Raw genomic sequence first — 24,573 nt, 5'->3', positions numbered from 1 at the left:
TGATGATCGGTTTTAAATAATTCCCTTAATTCACTAACCTGAACTTTACTGAATTGATAAAAGGTAACATGATCTGGTGGCCGTTGCAGGGATGGCTGAACAGCATAATCTTCATCGGCATGATGGCCGGCGCGTACGCGTGGGGCTCGGTGGCAGACTCGCTGGGCCGCAAGCGCGTGCTCATCGCCATCTCCGTGATCAACGCGCTAGCTATCGTGGCTTCCTCCTTCAGTCAGAACTACGAGCTCTTCATGTTGTTCCGCTTCATCAACGGAGCTGCGTGAGTTACTTGTGCTTAAATATTACCCACTAGCTTAATTAGTTTAGTAGCCTTAGCATTGGTAGTTACCGCAGATTATTTTTCTGTGACTTACCTACCTATCCTATCCTCGTGCCGCCCACCATATAATATTATAGCCAAGGAAGCTAGAATCTTGTTGTCTTTTCAATTGGGTTGAATTTCATTTGTTCGAAAATTTTACAAGACAAATGAAATTCTACCTACTTTGTTTTTAATTAAAGTCGACATTCCATCAAAACTGAGTGTACATCCTAATATACATTGGGCGGCACGAGGCTATACTTTAACGTGAATTTGGTCGCTCTGCTGCATTACAATTTTGTAGAGAACTATTTTAAGTAGGTATTTTATTTCAATTTTGTGCGGCAGACGTACCTATACACTAGCGTGTGCCGTGATAGTGTCCGCAAATATCATGCCCGCGAATTTTGTCAGTGCTTGTAGAACTGAAAAATAAGAGTGAAGACATCAATAAACGCCTAACGTACAAAAAGCTGTTCATTTTGGAACTATTCTATGGAACTATGGAACAGCTCCCAACGGCGACTGAAAAATACTTAGCTACTTTTATAACTTCAGACAAATATAACATAAACAAATGAAAATTATATTCTCCTTACAGATTAGGAGGCTCAGGTCCCGTCATCTGGTCGTACTTCGCAGAGTTCCAGCCGAAAAACAAGCGCGGAGCTATGTTGAGCTTCATGGCTGCTTTCTGGACGCTCGGCAACCTGTTCGTGGCCGGTCTTGCCTGGGTTATAATCCCCAGCGGTAAATCTATTCATGACCTTTCAACTATTATTTGATTGATTATGAATACCTTTGAACATAGCCATAGTCTATGGCATAAAATTCCCAGCACTGGCACCCAATAGCGCCTCACACTAATACTTCATACGTAACTGTTCTACCTTGTTTTTGATGATGGAGGCTGAGGCCTTAAGTGATCAACTAAATCTATTATCTAAGCGCTTTTATTTTATTCTTTCCAGGAATTGGAGGAGAGACTAACGGCTTCGTGTACAACTCATGGCGTATCTTCTTACTTGTGATGTCTCTGCCATCATTCGTCGTCGCCGCACTCCTGTTCCTCTTGCCCGAGTCCCCCAAATTCCTCATCTCCACCGGTCGCCACGAGGACGCGCTGGAAGTCTTCCGGGGAATCTACGTCATGAACACCGGCAAGAGCAAGGACCAATACCCCGTCAAACAACTCTTGGTAGAAGAACCCATGCATACGAAGCCGGAGAAGCAGATTGACACGAAGGAGCCACAAGTGCCTAAGTCTAAACTAAGGAGGATGTTCAGCGACATTGTGGAGCATAGCAAGCAGTTATTCGTACCACCCATACTCAAGTTCACGACGATATCCATCACCATCAACTTCACTTTCCATATCGGGTGAGTTTACTTTTATATGAATGAGAAAGCAAAAATCAAAGTTAAAAATAAATATCTCCAAGTCTGTGTTCAAATAGAAAACAATAGTTATTTGTTTTACAAGTGGGCAAAGTTGTTGTTTAACCGCTCGTGCTAATATTGATACCCGAACAAGCGAAGGATTCCAAAATTGAATTCGAAAAATGGAACCTTGAGCGTTGCGAGGGTTTCAATGCACGAGGGTTAAACAAAATTTGCCCCCGAGTGAAACACAAAATTTTTCACCACACCAACCCGAAGCAAATATTAAATGTAAAATTTCAAACAAAATCAAACCAATTCAAATCCAAATTAATGTAATTAAATATTTATCATCCAAAATCATCATTTAAAAGTCATTTCAACCAGCAAACATAAGAATAAAACTCAAAATTTGCATTTGATTACTTTGTCTCACATGTGAATAATATGCAACTTTGCTATCAGTTTTTGAAGTGCAAAGTAAGCCTTTCCGAGCTGGTGTGGTGAAAAACACGTTACCAATCTATTACATCGTTGCAGGTACTACGGACTTATGATGTGGTTCCCTGAAATGTTCAACCGTTTCGACGAGTGGTCGAGAATGAACGACAACGCACCAGCAGACATTTGTCAGGTAACTTCCAACAGTTCCAACTTACTGGAATAAAATGTGGAACTTTAAGTACCGTTCCTCTTTTCATGTGAAAATTATGTCCCTTAAGATCTTGGTTGGTGACTTTCGATCGAGCAAGAATGCACATTTCATGTTCCTTTCATTATCAAACAATTCTTGAACCGAATCTGTCTGTAACCTGCTTATTTATACCATTATATTTGGTGATTATTTGATCAGCCTTGTAATCATGACGGCCGATAACCAACAAATGATTCTTGCTTAAAGTACCTACTTCTCAGTTTTGTAAGTTAGGTATCTATTCGTTTTTTCATTGCTCACTCTCGCATAACACTGCCCCAAAATGTTAAATACTATAAAATAGTGGAAACATCTAAACGATCAATTCACATTGGAGATAAATTGACATATTCCTGTGCATTCACATTATCTTTGTTTCAACATGAATAATAATAATTTGTTGGTTTCAGGTGACCCGGTACGTGACGCAGTACGGCACGCACTCTGCCGACGCGACGTGCGACTCCAGCATCCGGTCGGACGTATTCATGGAGTCTCTCATCACCGTGGCCGCCGCCATCCCCTCCAATATCTTTGCCGTGCTGGGCATGGACCGGCTCGGACGCAAGTTCTTCCTGGGTAAGTCACTAGACCATCCAAGTTGCGGGTCTTGGATTTTTTTACTCTTATCTCACCAAAAGGGAACCCGATAATCGTCTCTGGTCATAGCTCAGTGCGTTCCTTTTAAAGTTTGTGGTTTGCTGCTAAGGATAGTGGTTTCGGCGGAAACGTTGCAACAGCCTTTCCACATGGTTTGAAACTAGACTAAGAAACTGGTGACATCGGCATCTATAACTCTTTGGGCTAGCGTCAATCGCACCAACCACAACTACTTACTAACGTTACTCAGCAAGACCCTTGAACGCGCCCACTCTTATTGTAACGTTGACTACAAATGTTATAAAGTCATCGCTAGTGAATGTGGCTTATATAACGGGTATCTTTGATTGCAGTATTTGCGACGTTCTCGGCCGGGCTGTGCTCTGCGGCCATGTACTTCGTGTACAACAAGACTAACAACCTCATCGTTAGCGCCATCTTCAGCTCTGTCATCTCGTGCGGTAACGCCTCGCTCGACTGCCTCATTACTGAGGTCTTCCCCACCAACTTACGGTGAGTCGCGGGTCCCTTATGGTCCTTATGGAGGATTCAAATAAGGGCTGAAGTCGGATTGCGTCTTATTAAAGTTATAGGGTTTGAACCAACTGTCATGGCCTGCAACGTCCATGGCAGACGATTGGTTGCAATCTAAATAGAATTAAAAACACTTCATACTGTGATTGTACAAACCAAAACGGGGCTGCCAAGCTCCCCCGCATTTTGAACAATAATATTGCCCATTTTAATAACATTTCGTTTGCAGAGCGACTGGCGTGGCGGTATCCATGGTGGCAGCCAGGCTCGGCGGCATCATGGGCAACGTAGTGATCGCGGCGCTGCTGGATCAGTACTGTCCAGCGCCCACCTTCATCGTGGCCGTGCTGCTGGCCAGCGGCGGCCTCATGTGCCTCTTCCTGCCTAACACCACAAGACAGGCCCTGCAGTAATCTATGGCTCTTGAGATTGTCTTCGTCTCCTAGACTGTTCAGGACACTGCGAACTTGTTGTAATCGGGATCGTCATCTTTTTACCCGGTTAGTTTAAATATTGTTCCGGCGCTTGAAGACTTGGCCCAAAAATTAGTGTAAAGGTTTTGTGGAAACATTTACAGCGGGAGTTCTCTAAGTGTTCTTAACATTATAGCTAGGGACAAGATTATTTGAGTTCGACTTTACCGTAGGAGTCATGAAGTCTAACACCCGCGCATACCTAACTTGCTCAGATAAATGGAAAAGGGGATGCGGTTCTAAGAACTGTTCCGCGCGATTTAATTATTTCTATTGACGCGATCGCGTTGGACACGAGCTCTTAAGTTGGATTGTCTAACAACGATAACGCGCATAATAATTAGTTTTTTCAAAGCAAGTCAAGGAATCCGATGTAATGTTTTGTTACAAGTGGGAACGTTGATGTTCGTATAGAATTTAGTGGTGGTCGAAATCTGCCATGTGATAAAATTAAGTATTCATTCATTTAAACATTGTTGTAACTAGTTCGCTCATATTTGTACAATATTTTTATACACGTTTTTAATTTATGATATTAAATGAAAGGACGAGCAATATTTTCTACGATAGGTAGTAATAGTAATAGTGTAAATATGGCTGTCGTTACGTTGAAGTTTTACTTGTGTAAAACTAGTAACGAACTGAAACTTGATACTTGTGAAAATATCCTCGCATCACTCGAAGGTTTTTTTTAAATAAATGTAGTTTCTTGATCCTTCAGCAATGTTTCATGCTGTTCCTTTGTTCTTCAAACCCACTCTTCCCTAATATTATATAAAGTATTATAGTTATAAGAATTTCCATTTACATTTCTGTTGTACAGATAAGTAAGCAATGCAAATATTTTCATATTACGAATTTATGTAGCGTTTGTTACCGTAGTATGTAGTACGTAGTTTGTAGTAAAAATGAAAGACCATGCGATTTTAATAGAATGAAGTAAACTGGCTTCTGGTGGCCATGTCAGGCAAAGGTTACTCAACCCTGTCCTAAATAATATAAGCGCAATACCTATTTGACTTTGTCATTGACAATACTTTGTTCGATTAATTTAAGCAAATAAATATAATTTTACATGGAAACGAATAAATCATATTGAAGAAATGAAGAGTTGTTTTAATTTTCGTACCAATAATAAGCGCTCCCTGTACAGTCAGCAGCATAAGTTGATAAGCGGGCCAGATGTTCAAAATTATCTTGACGCGACTTTATTGTTCAGAGAATAAGGGTCGGTTGCACCAAACGGTTGGTGTCGTTACAGTTCGGTAAATTTTTATGTATGGAAAGTTTCATAGTAAAGCGCCGGGGCGCGCCGGCTGACGTTGAGCAGTCTGTCAAATGTGGTTGGTGCAACTGGCCCTAAGAGCGTGTCAAGGTAATTTTGAACACCTCGCCCGCTTAGCAACTTCTGCTGCTGACTGTACTGACGTAAATGTCTTAAGTAGGTAGGTACCTATAGGGAAGTCGGTTCATGGGCCATCTATGCGATCACTTCGGTTCTGTTCGAAGCACTGTTGTGAGATAGATTAACTTAAAAAGCTGAAATTTGGAATCGGTATGCCTCAACACAGAGCTTAAATCGAATCGATTGTTTTGGAACTGGATTCAGACTCAATTTATGGTTATTTGAAATACTTAAACAAAAGGGTCTAGCTGCAATCCCATAGTGAAACTGCCCCTGGCTGAAATGTATACCTTTCTTAGGCGCGTTTATTTGTCTTATTATAAGATACCGTCAACTGCTGCAACTTTACCAACACATTCCAACAATGCCTGTTTAGATAAAATTTAAATTTCTACTAAATCGTTATCTTATTTTCACTTCTAATAATAGGAGAAACGACTCAATTTATCTGGCAACCCATTTTTTTCTTTTTTTTTTTTGTGGCAACACTACTAGTTTTGGAAGCAGTCGCTGTGGGGACTTCACATACACCTTTGAATTTCTTCGCAGATGTATGCAGGTTTACTCACGATGTTTTACTTCACCGAAAAGCTAGTGGTAAATATCATTTGATATTTACCACTAGCTTTACCAGGGGCAGTTTCACTATGGGATTGCGGCTAGACCCTTTACTAAGGCTGCGGCCATAGCTTAGTAATCTGTGTCGTGATTATGTAGGTAGGTACATACTCTGTGTAGATATGTGTGTGAATCGTAGGGATTCCGTCCTCGGCATGCGACGAGTAAACAGGAACAGAATTACTTAGTACGTACTAATTCTGTTACCCCCTACCCCTGTATCCTGTATTCTGTGTCCCTACGATTATAAAACGCTGGTTTGTTAAACCGTTTATTCTACTTTATAGTCAACTTTCTCAACTGCTTTAAAACGGCTGACACGGGCGACAAATTTAATTAATGTAACTCAACCCAAGCAAATTCCTCTTTAGGTCAAAATAGGTTACTTGGGGTGAATACATGAATCTAGTATTAAACTGGATTGGGCATGAGTGGTGGGGATAACTGACAGAACGGGATAGTCTTATGTATCTTTCAGTAGGAGTAGCAGCGAAACCGCTATTATTGTTTGTCCTTGTCACAGTCTCACATTTTATTTGTTCCCCACCCTTTTTTTAGTATTGATAATGGTGGGCAACAAATGAATTCGACCAATCATAGTGTCGCATTTGCGTATGTTTTGTCCCTCACGGAGGCACGCGTATACCACATCTATAGGATGCTACTTCTATGGGTGAATAAGAATAAGAAGGTTATCCCCTATAAAGGATCAAATGAAAGAATGCATTCGATTAGAATTTATTTATTAAAAACTACATAGAAGTTACACTAAGACTTCTTCTTAGTCCGATCTAGATTCCGACATAGATCACTCGAACAAACCAATAATAATGTGCTTTGAATATGTTTAAAATGTTACATCAACAAAATTGTACTTAACATTAACTCTACTCCATGTAGACGCGGGTCGCGCTGCGCCCGCCCGGCATTCCTGTTCGCACCTCAAATCGCTTTCGCGATTTCATTCTTTGTTAGACAATATAAAAAATATGATTACCTAAACTTTTATATATTACAAATACGATCACGTAACTTTCTTATGATCCAACAATATCATTTATGCATTAAAATTTACAAATGTAAATTCTTAAGACTAAAATAGATACTGCTCTACTAAGCCAAATAGCACTTTCTCAAAAGAAAATTCAATGCTTACTTATTCCCCTATTCATAAAACTTAGCAACCTCTTATAAACCTCAGTTAAATTTTGCCCCATTCTAACAAACAAAATGACGGATAGGGACAACAGATTATCAACTATTTGTTTGATTTGAATGAATGAATGATTATTATTGAGATAGCGCTTTTTGGCTTAGGAGGGCAGAATATATTGACGCCGTCGGCGCCCGGTATGTTTAATGTTCGGCTAGACCGAACCCAGAAGTCACTCGCACCACTCTAACGATATATTTACACTCGCGTTCTTTTTACATCGCCCGCGCGATGGCGGCCCAACTATAACGAGAGCCGAGCGGCCCGTCCCGCGTCGACCGGCCGATCACACTATACGGATATATCGAAAGACGACAAACATAATTGATTGCACATGTAAAACACGAATTACATTTATAAATAAACATTCTCAACACGAAATGAATAAAAAACTGGGCGCCGTCTAGCTGGCGCGCGCCAGGTCGTCGACGGAGAGGCGCATGGCGGGCTGCAGCGGGATCTCGGCCGACGCCTCCGAGGTGTCCGAGCACGGCGTGAGCAGCCGCCGCGACCACAGCGTCTCCTCCGCCGAGCCGGACGACCCCGACCCCGCCGGCTCGTCCGTCAGGATCGGCAGCGACTTGCCCACCGTCTCTTCCTCCAGCAGCAGCGGCATCGACATGGGCTGCGGTGCGGGCTCGCTCACGTTCAGCATCGCCAGCGGGTCGGACACGCGCGGCGCGATGCGCGGGTCGGTGACCGTGATGGGCAGCTCCAGCGAGGTCGGCATCGTGTGCGGCGTCACGCCGATCACCGCCAGACCGTCCTCCAACGAGCCCGGCACGGCCGGCTCCGCGTCCGCGTGCGACGGCACCTCCACCGGCGTCATGATCGGCTGGTGCAGCGTCGTGCTCGTCTCCGACACGCGGCAGTGCACGGACACGTTCGCGTTCAGGTCGCGGAAGGGCGCGTCGTCGCGCGGCGGGTCGTGGAACACGTCGCTGTTGGCCAGCGCCGCCTCGAGGATGTCGCGCCGCTCGGGCGCCGGCGCCGGCTCCGTCATCGGCACCAGCTGGTTGTTCTCCAGCACGAGCGGCCGGTTGTCGATGGGCGTGAGCGAGCCGTTGTCTTCGACGCACAGGTAGAAGGAGCCGGGCGGGCCGCCGAAGTGCTCGCCGGGCACGGCCAGCAGCTGGCCGTCGGCGAGCGGCGCGGGCGGCGCGGGGGAGGGCGGGCGCGCGATGGCGGTGGAGGGCAGCAGCTCCTCGAAGTTGTCGAGCTCCGAGTAGGCGGGCGCCGGCGCGGCGTGCGACAGCGGCGTGAGCGCGGGCACCGGCGCGGGCGTGGGAGCGGGAGCGGGCGCTATCGCTATCTCCTGCTTGAGCTTCTTGGCGGGCGTCGGCGACATCGTGGCCGGCCGTCTCATCTTCTTGGGGACCGCGGGCGCGATCGCCTCGCTGGACGGGATCGTGATCTGTTTCTGCACGACGATCTTGTTCTCGGGGACGGGGGCCTTCTGCACGATCTGGCCGGTCCGCTGCAGGTGCTCGAACTGGGCCGTCGTGAGCTGCATCACCGCGCCCGATTTCTGCTGCAAGAAGATGAGCGGTTCCGAGGAGGTCTTCTGGATGGTCTGCGCGAGTTTCTTCGGTTCGGCGGCGAGGATCCGCTGCTTGGGCCGTATCTCGGGCAACGGCGCTATGTTCTGCGCGGTGGTCGCGACGCGGCCGCCGACGATCAGTTGCCCTTTGGACGTGATGATGGCGCTCTTTTGTGTTTTTGGGACTATTTTCGGGGGCGGCGTCTTCGTGGCCGCCACCGACGTGACGATCGTCTTCTGGGGGGAGTTGGTCGTTATCCGGTGCGTCACGGTCTTGAGTTGCGACACTTTGGGCTGCTGCTTGTTGGGGAAGAGTATTTTCTCGTGCTCGGGGGTGAGCACTATGCGGGACTGTGTGCCATGCGCGTTGGTGATGATCATGACGGTGCTGCCGGGGCCGTCGGCGGGCTGCGGCAGGAGCTTGGCGGACACGGGCTTGTTGTCGGCGGCGGGCTCGGACTTGGCGACGAGCACGTGCGCTTTGCCGGTGCCGGGGTCGATGACGATCTTCTGCGTGCGGTTGGGGCGTGGCGAACCGCCGGTGGGCAGGATGATGAACTTTCCCGGCTTGGCCGCGCTCGCGGCAGCCGGCTCCAACTTGGCGGGAGACTGCTTTATTTCCTTGACGGTAGGGTCGGCTTTAGTCATAATGATTTTCTGTTTTCCGGTCGCTTTGTCTATGACTAACATCGGTTTCGACGCTCTGAGCTTGGACGACTTGGATAAAATGTTAGGTGTGGTCGCTTTACTGACCTCTGGCACGGGATTCATTAGCAAGGTTTTGAGTTCGGGTTTGCTCGGGCTGATCATGCTGACTTTTTCGCTTTCGATCTGTTTCGTTTTCACGAGTTTAGGGGGATTCGTGGGGTTGGTGATGATTTTGCCGTCAGACATAACGATCGGCATTTTCTCAATATTCTCTGGGGTAAGGATGTCGTCGGAGAGCACTATGGGCATGGAATTGATATCATAGAAGGTGTCATCTGCCGCGGGTGATTCGCTGACCGACTTCGATTCATTGACTGGAGCCACCAATGAGAACTGCTGCTTTAGCTTTTGTAACTTAGGGGCAGGTTTGGTAATTTTCCGTATCTTCTGTTGGATGATGATGGTGTTGGCATCGGTGGGCGCGTCAGGCGTGGCCTGGATAGTGTAGGTCTGCATGGCCGAGCCATCCGGCGGCGTCTTGCCGGTGCGAGAGAGAATTATGTTCTCTGGTGAACTCAACTCGTTTAAACTATTGATAATGTTTTTGCTAGGCGTATTTCGACGAATAATTATCTTCTGCTTGGGCGATTGAGGTTTGTTCTTAATGGAAGCTTTGCTGACGTCGAAGTTAAGTATTTTCTCTTTTCCGGTTACCACTACTTGTTTTGGTGGCGTTTTACTGATTATTTTTGGTACACAAGGTTCTTCTAAAATCTTGAGCAATTTGGAAGATGATGTTTCAAATTTAGGTGTGTTGCTGATTAGATCATTGCTGGTGTCTGAAACCGATGGCGTAAGTTTTGGTTCAACGATATTGTTTGTTTCTATTTCAGTGGTTTGCACAGTGTTTAAAGTATCTATAGAATGTACATTGTCTACTCTAGGTATTTTGGATTCAGAAACTTTAATTTTATGATCAATACATCCTGACATTTCAACTAGAGATTGTGCGGCATTTAAGTTTTGACTCTTCTCTTCTTCAGTTTCATATCTTGAATTCAGACTGTCGCTACTTAATGGTAGTACAGATTCGTTTATGTGTTCTACAGAGTTGTCAACTACGGAGTTCTCCTCAGACCTATCTTCCCCCATTGTGTCATCATTATCTTTAGTGTCATTTATACTTTCAACTACCTCTTCCTGAAAAGATTCACCACTGGCAAAATGTGTTGACAAATTCATGTTTTGTTGATGTTGACTAGGTGCATTGTTTTGTATAGCTGTTGATGGAAGATTAATCAGCGCCTCCGCTATTTGCAGGTCAGATTCAGATGGAATGGAGTCAACTACTGTTTCTGAAACTAATTCAGTAGTTTCCTCAGATATTTGTGGAATTTCTATTATTTTATCATTGCATGTGGATTCGGTATTAGTATCATTTAAGTCAACATGTTGAGTGAGCATGTTGTGGGATTCGGTATTAGTTTCATTTAAGTCAACATGTTGAGTGAGCATGTTGTGGGATTCGGTATTAGTTTCATTTAAGTCTACATGTTGAGTGAGCATGTTGTGGATATCATTGTCATGCTCATTTGTCCGTTTTAGAGAAACTTCAGAGGAGATGGTTTCCTCTGTAATTTGCTCCATTTCTTGAACAATTTGTTTATTTTCTACTAATACATTGTCTTTATTGGTTTCGTCAATACCATTGACATTGTTAATCACTCCATTATCTTTATTGTCATCTTCGAACAAATCTTCAGGGGGATCATCGCTTATAACTTTAGTAACCCTGTCAGCCTCTCTAGAAACGCTTAATAAGGCATCTACAGCGGATGCTGTAGATTCATTCATGAAAGGTTCAACCAATTGTTCACAAGGCGTTTGTGCAACTTCTGGTGTTTCGCATAGATCATTTCTTTCTGTATGGTTATTATCGTCTATTTGTTTCTCACTGTCGTTACCTAATTTACCGTCAAGTTTTTCGTTGTCAATATTATTGAATATTTTTGTAATGGGTTCATGTATTTCTTTATCAGGTTTATCTTTATTACTTGTTTTAATTTCTTTTTCAAATAGTTCGTGTATGTTACTAGTAGATTCTTTCATTTCGCTTTTTTGGTCAAGTATATTTTTATAAATTGGTTTCATTTCATTTGCAAGTGAATTCTGTATATTACTATCGTTTGTTTCCTTATTAATTGGTTTTATTTCTTGTGTAGGATATAAAACATCCTGATTGTGCCGATGTGACTTAGGTTCTACCTTTTTCTCATCAGGAGGCGCCAAGTTGTGGCTTACTATATCTGACTTACTATTAGCACCATTCGCAGCTAGTTTAGCCTCCGCGGCCAATTCCATGTTATTTTTTTCTTTTTCTCTTAACTGTGCCGCTTCGGCTTTCATTTTCTTCAGTTGTATTTTGGGCGCGAGGCGAGCAACTTTAACTGGTTCTATCGGAGGAGACTCTCTAGCTTCAGGAGAGGACGCCACTTCCGAACCGTTCAATTCAGTTTCCACGTCCATTCTTTCGGCGTTCAGCTGTTCGGCGACGTACTTCCCTATTGCATCCTGGCTTCTAGAGTGTCGACTTCGAAAAAATGTTTTAGTCTTAAAAATTGCTTTCGTCGGTGGCGGTTCCGGAGCGACTTTCTCAGTCGATTTACTAGATTCTGGTATCGGTTGCGCCTTTTTGTCAGGGGACTTTACGATGGAAGGCTCAGGAAAATTTTGCTCGACGGTCAAAGGTTCAGGCACCGCAGGCAATTCTGGAACAGTGGTTCTAGTCAGCAGGTCCGCAACTTCTCTCGCAACGTCATCCTCGTCGATGCTGATGCTTTTTCTTTCTTTCCTCTTCGCGGGATTCTTGACCCGTGGTATTTTCCGGCCGGCGTCAGCCTCTAAGGACCAGTCTTCATCTTCGCAGAATTCGTATTTGGAATCGCTCGAGGATTCCGGTTTCTCGGCAGCAGGTGCGTCGTCGGCCTTGCTGTCGGCGGCCGGGAACGGCGCCGTGGGCAGCTCGGCGGGCGTGGGCTCGGCGGGCGAGGCGGCGGCCGCCGTGGGCGACGACGCCAGGTCCGGGCATTTATCGTCATCTTCGTCCATGTCGTCCCAATCCGCTAAAAGGCTACTCTTAATTTCCTCATCAGTCTTGGGTTTCTTCACTTCTACGGGTTCCGGGGGCTCGTCAGTGGTGCGTTTTTGTGCTTGAGATTTCTTGACAGATTTATCTTTTTCTTTTTCTGGCTTATCTTTGCGCGGTTTCCGCGCTTTCGGCGTTTTGTTCGGGGTGGCCTTGGGGGATGGTTTGGCGGCAGGTTTCTTGCGTACGGGCGAAGGTGTGTATGGTGTGTATGTGGCACTGTGTGTTTTGTTATGTAAGATCAAGACGTTGAGGCGCGTGGTGGTGAACGCGCACTGAGTGCAAGGGTACACGCCCGCGGCGGCGCTGGTCGGTGTAGTAAAAGTAGAAGCGAGCTTATCTGCTTTGGGAGTTTTCTCTTCGACAGCTTCAGATTCCGACCCCGCGCGGCTCGTCGACGGCGTAGAGGAGGCATCGGTAGCTTGGCTGGGAGTCTTTGACCCCTGAACTATGATATGTACCTTGTAATCACTCTTGTCTCGATTTACCTGCAATAGATAAAAATCTTTATATTTTAACGTCATTTTAGCATAAATGGTATGCCTGTGGTAATAATTTTACCCTAAATAGTGTAGTGAGTCTGGTATCGCAAAACGCAGCGTAGTCGGCTTTCTACAAGGCGGATCGATGATATATCGATGACGTGGAAACGTGCGGCAGAACCGACTATCTAGAGTCTAGATTTATATGTTATAGTTTATCATTTATGCGATGATTCTGATCCAGATTTTAGACTTTAGATTCTAAGCCGAGAACTAGATTTTTAAAAATCCTCAATTGACGTCGTTTAGCTTATGGTGCTAGTTTTTAACAAGAAAGGATAAGAAAGGTTTTGTCACCTTGTCAGCTAAAATGAAAATAACCATTATTATCAAAATGTAGTGTACTCACCCTTCTTATCGGAGTAGCTGCAGTAGAAGTGCTCTTAGGGGTATTTGGTTGCCTTCCTCTCCCTCTACCTAAAGTACAGAAATAAGAAACTTTAATTATACATAATTTTGACCTTCTGAATCCAGAATATTCTGAATATCAGAATAAGTTCAGAATAGAATTTGGAACATGTAGAAACAATTGTGTGCTTTAACTCAGGAAAATAAAAAATCCGTACAAGTCGGACTCGCCCATCGAGGGTTCCGTACCCAAAGCGTAAAAACGTTACCCTATTACTAACACTCCACTGTCCGTCTGTCCAGTGGCGTAGCTAAGCGTGGGCGAAGTCGAGGCCCCTTTGGGCACAGTGAAAGAAAAGGGCCTTGCAGATGCGACATCGCCCACCGCTGCGCCACTGTGTCTGTCTGTTACCAGGCTGTATCTCATGAACCGTGATAGCTATACGCTTGAAATACATCAAATCACCATAAAATTCATTGGTATTAAGGCCAATGTGGGGCCAGAATTATGGTGCCGCCGCTGCAGAGTAGCACACTTAATATACTGGAATAGAATCTAAAAGTGGAACACCGCGAACGCAGGCGACTGCACAGACAGCAATATATTATAGGTGCAAAAGTGGTCAAATAGTTTGTTACACTATATATTGAGTATGATGTGACGAACTATTTGGTCACTTTGGCTGCAATATATTTGACGCTGACTGTACCATTAACGTCTGGTAAGCAATCGTCACAAACTGACGGTCAACGTCAAACCCAGATCAAACACATACAAGTTTCAGGGAGTGACTATTAGCGTGACTTTGTAGGTACGTGTGCATTTAGTTTCGATTGCAGTCGGGGGACCTTTTGAATGAAAGAATGCAGTAGGTAAATGAAGGTCCCCCGACTGTAATTGAAATTAAATGTACACGTACCTACCTACAGTCACGGTCATAAATGTGCATGACCCCTTATGTAACTAACATATTAACATTATTTTTAGCTTTTCAGTTCGCTTTAAAACTCAGCAGTCGTGTTTTTAATTTTTTAATTAATTTATTTTTATCACGGGTCGAGCTTGATTTTATATCGCTCCCTATACTTGTTAAGTTAGTTTAGTTTTCTTAGTAGTGTTAATATAGAACAATTTTTTTTCCGGCGTCTATGCTTTTATTTACATACTCCCAACACCAGAGTACGCATACCAAACCCCGCTGCCAAAAAGGTATAAGATGTAATTACCAGGAGTCGTAGCTTTCTTGGATGCGCTACCGAAAATGCCCGCATAGCTCTCCTTCTTAGTTTCTTGGAACTCTTCACTGGTCAAGATGTCCGGGTCACCACCCGTCTCGGTTTCAGCTCGGATCACATCCTCGGGGAACTTTTCCATGTGAGCATGCTTGGATCTGTACATTACTGTGAAAAAGAAAAAAAAAGATGGTTTACTTTTTTTCTTAACAATTTTACAAGTTTAAAATGCAATAGTGCACGCAAAATACAATGGCTTTGCAGAAAATGGCAAGGAAAACTAACACCTTTAAAATCATGAGTTTAAATATTTTATGGTACATAATTCATGGCTCACTCACAAAGTTTACACAAGTTTGGCGGAAGCACTCTCTGCTTTGGTTTCTTATGATGATTTTTATAAGGAGCTCTAGTTCAAATTGCAAGTAATTGTAACATGTAACAGTCAAAAGCGACAAAGAGCTTATAGACAGTCTTCCCTTATAGACTGTCTTCTCTACATTGACTTTAATTTCAGTTTCCTGGTTGCACTATTAGCCATTTCTCTGAAGGTGCAAACTACCAATATAAACTGCTTATTTTTTAAATCCAATTTTTTTAAAAGGGATTTTGTCACCCAGTGACGTTGTCACCCCCGTATTAGATCTATAATGTAGTATTACCTACACCACTTCATCACTTTTAAGCTTAGAGAATATAACCAACGGGGACGCCATGTCTATAATTTTCGGTACAAAATAGTCTGCCGTTTTTTGGGGGGGGAGGGGCACATCAAATGTATGCGAAACGTCAACATAGCCATGTCAGATAAACGTCAGTCCATACATGTGTTTGACATGTGGTTGACCATTGGCCGCCTTTTTTCGACAGAGGGGAACGCCTGTTAATGACCACTCCGTTGGTTATATTCTCTAAGGGCCCCCCACATCTGGCGTCTTTCGAGCGTCGGCGTCTGTCGGCGTCGGTCCAGCGCTATGGAAAATGACGTCGCTGCGCAGTTGCGTCGACGCTGCGTCGACGTTGCGTCGACGTCGGCTATAGAACTGTAGACGCCGACGCTCGAAAGACGCCAGATGTGGGGGGGCCCTAAGCTTTTAAGTATAGATTACACATCATCCTAGCCTCGTCTGATGGTGGTGATGCCAGGACGATGTTGCAACTTTTTTCAACATTTTTTTACAACAACTTTTTTAACATTTAGTCGGGTGCCAGGCCAGGCACTCTACTATAAATTTATTTATTTATAGTAAGAGTGCCTGGGTTACTACAGTTGAGCTAACTTTAGTTCAGATCAACTTTATTCACTTTACTAACCAAAGCCAAAAATATCTTACCATGTTATATTTAAATTAATTACTAGGTTGACTTCACTGTGACTTGAGAATAAATTAATTTGCATATGATAGACAAAGGACTATCATATGCAAATGAATGTAAAAAGCTATAAAAAGTTACATGTAATAGCTCCCAATGCCCTGAGTGATTAAGCTGGCACACTGTGGAACTATGCCATACTTCTGGCTGGACATCCTCCCAAATTTTACGATTCTTTGTCAACACAAAAGTTACCAATTAAAAAAAAATTCTTATCTTCAGCCATAAGCATGGACTTGTTCCACAGTGTGGCATTTTTAGTACCTTTGTTCAATACTATAAGTTGAAGTATGTATGTAAAATTCACGTATTGCATTTACCTTATGAGGTACAGTGAATTACGGCCCAAAGAATCTGTAATTTCCAAGATTCAACGGCATTAGTAGTGAGTGAGGGCCGTCACAATAGATCACTGCATGGTTGATGTGGCACTCAGCTCACAACAACCCAATAATATTAAAAATTGTATGTAAATTATACGTACACAATCCTTTCTTAATGAAGTCATGTTTGCGGCTGCAGTTGTATTTGTAAATTGAATTGATGTTTTTCACATATTCGCTGAAAGAAATACAGAAAAATATATTTATTTTATTTCATAACATTTCTATTATTACTATGATTGCAAAGTAATGCCCAATACAAAATCAGACAAATTATGCAAGGAAACTGTAATTTTATCATCTGACAATATTATTTTAAGGATATAGAAACAGAGATAATAGGACTGAATAATTTAATACATTCCTTCTGATTTGACAACAAAAGGACTGCAGGGAAGAAGTGGCTCCAGGTCATTCAGAACCATGACAAGTGGCATGAAATGAAGGACGCCTACTCCCGAAGGAGAGAAGAGCTAAAGAGAGAGAGAGAGGAGAGAGAAGTTAATACAAAGTTTACAGTAACATGTATATCTAATATATGCAACATGAAAACTGATTCAAATTAAAAATTGGCTTTAACATCAGCCTGCCGATTCAAGAGTTAAGGCAGTTTTCTCCTCCCTCGCTCAATGTAAATTAGGAACTTCACACAAACATATGCTTTTAATTACAGATAAACCTCAGGCAGTCTTTCTACACTCAAACCCGTGGAGCGCCCTAGTATCACACATGTGACCCTAACCAAATTTGGGTCATAGAGACTCAGTATCCGACATGTGATCACAGATCAATATGGGTCAAATTGTTTTGCATCAATTTGTTGTATGGTGGATGTTCGACAGGTTAAGCTTTTTGGCTGGAACATTTCTTGCAAGTAACTTACTTGCAAGAAATGTTCCAGCCAAAAACCTACCTTGGAGTATTCAATTAAGAATTGAATATTATTTCTCTTTGCTAACCCAATATTGCTTTGGTGAGAAGCAAGAGGTCACAACACTTTTCAGGTGTTTTGATTTCATATTACATACAAAGACCTATTTGACACATATTTTGTTTTACCATAGAACTAATCAATTTGTCTCCTCAAATTTATTGCTTTTATTCCAGCTTAAGATCATTGTAATATGAATACAATACAAACACAAATATGTGTAAATAAATACTGCATATATTTCCACTGCTTATTAATATTACCATTAATAAAAGGTCATGTAGGTAAACTATAGAACAATGGATTGGACCTAGTTGATGCTCTTCATCAACAGATTTATCAACAGGCACTTATAAAAAAAACCTTAGCTTTTGTAACATACTCATCCCATAAACCTACAACTTAATTATGTAAATATATAATACACCATAGAGTAAATGTAGAACAAAGGCAGGAGTGTGCATTATGCGTGCTTATATTATAAGAATCCACAGAGATTTTTCAGGTTATACTTGTAAACCTACTAGGTGCTTTCCTGAAAGAACTTGACGACTGCTATGGGAGGCTTCTTGAACGATGGCAGCACATCTGGGGGGAGCTTGTCCGCCCCGACCACTGCTCCGGGCCACCAGCAAGACCCTAGCTTCACCCACACCACCTCCCCGTCCAAGTAATTTATTTCAGTCTGCTCACACATCTTCACTTATCTGTTCAGGCGAAACGCACGACCATATTTTGTTGCACTGTAGCCACTGTGATATGTCGACTAAAACGGTTACCACATCATCGTCTCATTGTTGAGCTGTAACAGCTCTTAGAACACTGCCATCAACAAATAAGAAATCCCGAATACGAATTATGTATGTAATTGTCAAAACAGTAGCAAAATATTAGTTGTAAATACTATTCGCCGACTGCTACGAAATAATTTTATTCGGTATGTCAAGGTGGCAGCATTGAGTTGACAAGCAGCCTGGATTTAGTCAAGCAATACTCATTAAAATCAAAATTTTTAGTACGGTTCAGTTCAGTGAATAAAATAAACAATAATATGAAACTTAAAATTATTTTTGTTTTATTAGTGAGATATTTAAGAGTAATTACGTCCCGTATTACAAAAAAGTTGAAAAAGTCACGCCGGAAATTATTACAAAGTACAGCGTCAGCAGATGCCAACATTGAAATACTAAGTAAAGTTGCTACCAAAAAAATCTAAAAAAAGGATACCATTCACACTCACAACAATTTTTGCTTAGCTTACGACGATAAAATTGTATAGAAGAACCGTATTTTTAAACGTATTTCGTATTTTATTGTGCAAAATTAAATGTTTAGCGAAAGCGCTGTCTGTGTTTTATTCATGCAATATTATATAGAAAGGGGATACATTTTCGTTCTGATTGGTTGGACAAGAGCGCTTCCAAGCACCAATATGCGCCTATCAGCAAAATATAGCAAATTGAAGGACCATGATTGTTCTAGATTCATTCGGTGGCCTATTCGACAGAAGTCATTTTTTTTTGACTGTACAGTCCGTTTTTTTTAGCATTAGAAAGAACTTCGCAGAAGTAAGCTTGTGGTTCCAAATCCGGCACTTTTAGCTGTAATAATTTGAAGTAAATTGTATCTATTGACCATGCTACATTAGATAATTCAATAATTATTAACAAATAAAGAGCCTGATAAAAACTGCACGCTTGCTTCTGTGGAGTTCTTTCTAACCCCGGCTACTCACGTAACGATAAATCGTTGCGATAAAACTGTGCAGTCCGACTGTGCAGATAAATCGAACCGTGTGTATGTCGATTATCGTAACGATTTGTCATACACACGGTTCGATTTATCTGCACAGTCGGACTGCACAGTTTTATCGCAACGATTTATCGTTACGTGAGTAGCCGGGGTAATGCTAAAAAAAACGAACTATAGTTTGTGGACGGATCATAAGCCTCCTCCACACTCGTGCGCGAATCGCAGACAGCGAAATCGACTCCACACTCGCGTTCGCGGCTTCCCCCGCGATTCACGCGCATAGTCTGGAGGGGGCTATAGATTAGTATATGTTATTATCAGCATTACATTACTCAATTCTAAGATACTATAAATTTGACGGATCCGATGTCAAATCCGATTTTGAATATTTTGATAGTAAGCCCACGCATTGTAAGTGTTATTTATACTACATAATTTCATAGAATTTAAAATGACGCACTGCGAGTGCTATCAAAATTGCTGCAGACTTTTCACGGTCTGACTCTAGTGAGTGAGTATTATATTCTTTGCTCTAGTGGTGTTGAACCGTGAGATGTCTCAAAAAAGGACGTAAGGGCATAATTATTATTAGAGATGCAACGGATAGTTGTTTGACCGGATACCGGATATTCGGCCTCCTCATCGGCCGAATATCCGGTATCCGGCCGCCGAATATTCGGCCGGCGGAATAATTCCTACATTTCGGTATTTCAAGTGGGCATTGTGCAGATTTTGACCTGTTTCGTAGGGAACGTTCACGCGGACTCATTTCTAGGTTCGAAATTAGGCCAATAAGCGCGCACCACGACTTTTTGTCGCGCGATAATTTAATCGCAGAAATGTAACGTATGTGTTTATAGGGCAGTGCACGCATATGCGACAAAAAAATGCAGCGATTTTAAAATTGGGTAGGTAAAGTTTTTTGAAGATAGGCAAATTATATTTTTTCCCGATAGTATTCATTATAGCGATCACGGAAATGCAGCTCTTTTATTTTTATATCATTTTATTGATTAAATATAATTTTTTAAATGATCGATATGACGTTTGTGAGGTGAAATGGCAGATTCGAATAATTAATTCCTTGGCGCGTAGTAAATGGGACGAGATAGAAAAAAAATCGATGTCAACTGTCAGTGTCATTCTTGGAAAATAACTTTCAAATAATTGGAAAATAATGGTCGGACGAAACATTTGTGTTTTCTTGTAATTGGATGTCGGTGTGATTTCTAGAATAAGTATTTTTAACGTCCCTAGCACGCTCAACACGGATATTTTGATAATGATAACGATTGCTTTCGACTACTTGGCACTGCTTCTTGGAGAACATTTTCATTAACGCCTTCACCACGACTCTTGGACTGCTACACGAGTCATTTTGGATCTCAGTATCAACACAATAGATGGAGACGATCCCGGAAACGTTCGAATGGAAATAGAATATTACAGAGATGAACTCAAGTGCGTCGTACCGTCTACAAGACAGTACAGACGTTACTTTCCAAATTCAGCGTATTTGAGCACACCAAAGTCTTTAACAGCGATTCGGTGCCAAGCTTTGAAGATATATTGCCCAAAATGGTAACTTATACGTTTGTGAGGACTATATAAACGTGATTGTTGTATTGTACATACATAATGATTAAGATTGTAATAGTCTTATAACTAGGTCGTTATTGGCTATTATATATGGGCTCGGCAAGGTGTTCACAATGTCTGAACACGCACGCCCTGATAATAGAGGCGTGTTCAGATATTTATGAGCACCCTAGCTGCACCAATATATCTGATGGCGACTGTACTTTAGAAAACTTATAATATAAATCCAAAATAATATAATATAAATCCAGTAAATTTCGTTTCGTTTTATTTTAAAATCCACAAATTATTATCCTTAAGCAATTAACATTACAACAGTATATAGAATCACGCTGTGTGGCGTGCCCTTGAAGAGAGTTGAGAGGTTCAAATATGGTCAATATGGATAAGTATGTCTGTAGGGTAAATGTGCTTCACGTTGGGGCCTGTTTACATATTGATTAGTGTTGATTGCGGGTTTAATACATTTGCCACTATACACAAGTAGCAAGTGTATCAACTCGCAAAAATACTACATTTTTGCTTCCATTGAGGTATACATAGTAAGCACTATTCTCAAATTATGTGAGGAAATAAAACAAATTCAATTTAGTAAAGCGTATTTAATAGGGGTAAAGTGACGCGAATACAATTAAAAAAACAACGCATATTCTTAGTTTATATTAAATGTAGATGGCTTTTTAGTTTTCACTTGGTCACAGAAATACGCTAAAAACCACTTTCAGAGTAGGTGTTTCTTGCGTTTTGGCTGTCCTTCTTGTGTCCTTCCACAGCATGAGCATGTCGTAAGTCCTGTTGTATTTTATTTGTCCCAGGACTTAGCAGGAAGCTACTTATTCATTATTAAGTTTGCTTCTGCTTTCAAATGAGGCGGTGCATGCCGTCTATTCCAGGTCGTTTTCGTCACTTGAACTCATTTTGTTTATTACGAGTATTAAAATAACAAGCGGTAACTTATTGAGTATTGCACAACGAATAATCTTTGCCGCCTTTTATTTGCATATTTTTTAAAATTATATTACCATAGATACAAAGCATACGGTACGCGCATGCGTCAATCCGCGCGCACCGCGCAGCGCCCTTTCGCGGTGCTAAAGCGGTATCCAGACGGGACTGATCAAATCGGTCGATTTGATCAGAAATGAAATTGGCGTCAATCTCCAATTTTAGATTCATGGTGATATTAGACCCATTTAAATTGAAAAAATGCCCCATAACGAAAATACTAGCCTCACAAATTGGTGTTCTTGTGTCCGCACCTCATTTTATTGGTCATTATCGGCGGTTGAATTCGGCGAGCCAAATTGGCGTTTGCGTCCGTACGTCCCGATTCGATCGGGCAATTTAATCAGATTGGCGAAAAATTGACTAATCTGGATACGCCTTAAGCAACATCGAGTTCACGATAATTTGACATATAATAATAATAGATTTTTAGCATAAGTTGCATTTCATAAAACTTAACCCAAATCATTTGTACATTTTCAAGTCAAAGATAAAGACATGTTGGTTTTAAAATTTTAATAAGTATAGACCATAACATTGTCATGATCTTGTAACATTGTTAAAATAAGAGAGTCTCCCATTTTCATTTTATTGCATTTTTTATAAAATGTCTTTAGATTCTCGGGATATCTTGGTCCTAATTCGATTGCTCTTTTTTATGGAAATAATTATATCCTTCAGATTCACAGGATGCTCGAGGCTTAGCCGAATAACACTGCAAGGAAGTATGTCATGGCTCAATGGTTCTAATTAGCCATCAGTATAATACCGCCAATGAATGTTTACATCCACCTGAAAATAAGAACAACATTCATAAAATGAGGATAACCACACAAAACTAACAGATGGTTGAAATTGTTAGAAAAAATTAGACCGATTTCTTGTTTACGAACTTAACAGCTCATGGCAATTTAATAATAAAAATCAAAACACAAGTGAAGAAAGTTTTATGCCTATGTATGTATTTCACGGATACGTACTCCTGTACGGCCATTGCTCCTCTAATTCAACGGCATTGTGCTTATCACTGTTATGATAATAATTTCAAATTTGTAGAATCTGCTCGCAATCTCGTATGAACTCGCTTATTTTTCTTGCAAAACTCTGTCCAAGGGTCAGCGTAGGGGCCGTCGTGTAGGGGTGGGGAAGAAAACGTTGTCCAATAATTTATGCAGTGCCAAGTTATCGAAAGTAAATTCAATCTTTGTCCAAATACGCGCAGATGTCGTGGGGAATCAGAAGTCCGTGGGTCGTGCTGAGGTCGCCGAAAATCTCAATGATAACATTAATAGCAATTCGCAAGGTAACATGAGGCTTGTCCGTTTTTTTCGGGAATGAGAGCTAAGTGACACTGACAGTTGACATCGTTTTTTTTTCTATCCCGCCCATTTACTACGTGCAAAGGAATTACTCGGATCTGCCATTCCATCTCACAAACGTCATATCGATCATTTAAAAAATTATATTTAATCAATAAAATGAAATAAAAATAAAAGAGCTGCATTTCCGTGATCGCTATAATAAATACTATCGGAAAAAAATATAATTTGCCTATCTTCAAAAAACTTTACCTACCCAATTGTGATTTGGTACACTTTTCCGCGACTGCTCGCGACGCGATTTTCGCAAAAGTGAATTGCAGCATACCCCCGGCTACTCACGTAACGATAAATCGTTGCGATAAAACTGTGCAGTCCGACTGTGCAGATAAATCGAACCGTGTGTATGTCGATTATCGTAACGATTTGTCATACACACGGTTCGATTTATCTGCACAGTCGGACTGCACAGTTTTATCGCAACGATTTATCGTTACGTGAGTAGCCGGGGTACGAAGTTGTATGGCCTCGCGCGCACGGCGATAATAAAATCGCAATCGCACCCCGGACCTCAGTCGGCATATCGATCTCCAAGCGTCAACATGTTGGAACCTGCTTCTATATTGGTGTCACAAGATGAGACGCTAGATGTTGAATGTTGACCATTTAATTATGGAAATAGAAGGAGATCACCTTTGTGGTACATAAATACTCAAAGTCAAGTCATACAGCGATCGCATATTGAAGACACGTTTCACGACAAGCGACTGGTACGAAATCCATGTCGAGAATGAACAAATCGTCGACTTTTCATCGCAGTGCGCGCAGTGAATTATCTGCGATATATTACAGCACGATTCTAAAATCGTGTCGCAAAAATTTAAATCGTGGTGCGCGCTTGGCCTTATAGTTCGTTTTTTTTAGCATTAGAAAGAACTCCACAGAAGCAAGCGTGCAGTTTTTATCAGGCTCTTTAATTGTTAATAATTATTGAATTATCTAATGTAGCATGGTCAATACATACAATTTACTTCAAATTATTACAGCTAAAAGTGCCGGATTTGGAACCACAAGCTTACTTCTGCGAAGTTCTTTCTAATGCCGGCTACATACGTAACGATAAATCGTTGCGATAAAACTGTGCAGTCCGACTGTGCAGATAAATCGAACCGTGTGTATGGCAAATCGTTGTCGATTATCGTAACGATTTGTCATACACACGGTTCGATTTATCTGCACAGTCGGACTGCACAGTTTTATCGCAACGATTTATCGTTACGTATGTAGCTGGCATAGTGCTAAAAGAAACGGACTGTAGTGCGCGTGCAAGTGAGTGGAATGTTTAAATTGTTTTAAAATAATAACGAGTAAGATTATGACCGTGACTGTTTCTAAAATCTAATTTTGTTTACTCCCAAATCAAGCAAAGTTACTATCCGGTATCCGGCCGGATATTAAAATAATGGCCGGATACCGAATAGTAACCGAATATCCGGTGCATCTCTAATAAATCTA

At 41.9% G+C, this 24,573-nt stretch overlaps 2 protein-coding genes across 3 annotated transcripts in view; one reads left to right on the top strand and one right to left on the bottom strand.

Annotated features, from left to right (window-relative positions):
* The window catches only part of LOC134669691 (synaptic vesicle glycoprotein 2B), a 54,356-nt gene extending 49,245 nt beyond the window's left edge, over window positions 1–5,111 (top strand). For both annotated transcript variants that reach the window (XM_063527369.1, XM_063527370.1), the window contains exons 6-12: window positions 90–280; window positions 924–1,072; window positions 1,294–1,702; window positions 2,243–2,336; window positions 2,807–2,975; window positions 3,350–3,509; window positions 3,760–5,111. In XM_063527369.1, the coding sequence (XP_063383439.1) occupies window positions 90–280; window positions 924–1,072; window positions 1,294–1,702; window positions 2,243–2,336; window positions 2,807–2,975; window positions 3,350–3,509; window positions 3,760–3,943 (1,356 nt within the window). In that variant the 3' untranslated portion in view covers window positions 3,944–5,111. The remainder of the gene's footprint in view (window positions 1–89; window positions 281–923; window positions 1,073–1,293; window positions 1,703–2,242; window positions 2,337–2,806; window positions 2,976–3,349; window positions 3,510–3,759) is intronic.
* Window positions 5,112–7,497: 2,386 nt separating this feature from the next.
* LOC134669674 (uncharacterized) lies at window positions 7,498–18,328 on the bottom strand. Its single transcript, XM_063527346.1, has 5 exons — window positions 17,908–18,328; window positions 16,554–16,630; window positions 14,690–14,863; window positions 13,464–13,531; window positions 7,498–13,060 (listed from the first exon to the last, which is right to left on the bottom strand). Exons 1-5 carry the CDS (start codon window positions 18,078–18,080, stop codon window positions 7,643–7,645), a joined length of 5,910 nt encoding a protein of 1,969 aa, XP_063383416.1. The 5' UTR covers window positions 18,081–18,328; the 3' UTR covers window positions 7,498–7,642.
* Window positions 18,329–24,573: the final 6,245 nt, after the last annotated feature.

The sequence above is a fragment of the Cydia fagiglandana genome, chromosome 12, assembly GCF_963556715.1.
Source record: "Cydia fagiglandana chromosome 12, ilCydFagi1.1, whole genome shotgun sequence".
Lineage (NCBI taxonomy): Eukaryota > Metazoa > Arthropoda > Insecta > Lepidoptera > Tortricidae > Cydia > Cydia fagiglandana.
Note: the sequence above shows the minus strand (reverse complement) of the source record. Positions and strands in the feature narration are given on the sequence as shown.

Excerpts from the sequence above, each read along its gene's own strand:
- LOC134669674 (XM_063527346.1), bottom strand. The coding sequence starts at position 18,080 with ATGTGTGAGCAGACTGAAATAAATTACTTGGACGGGGAGGTGGTGTGG. Across the intron at positions 13,532-14,689 it reads CAAGAAAGCTACGACTCCTG|GTAGAGGGAGAGGAAGGCAA; the intron begins GTAATTACATCT and ends TCTGTACTTTAG. Across the intron at positions 13,061-13,463 it reads CAGCTACTCCGATAAGAAGG|GTAAATCGAGACAAGAGTGA; the intron begins GTGAGTACACTA and ends TATCTATTGCAG.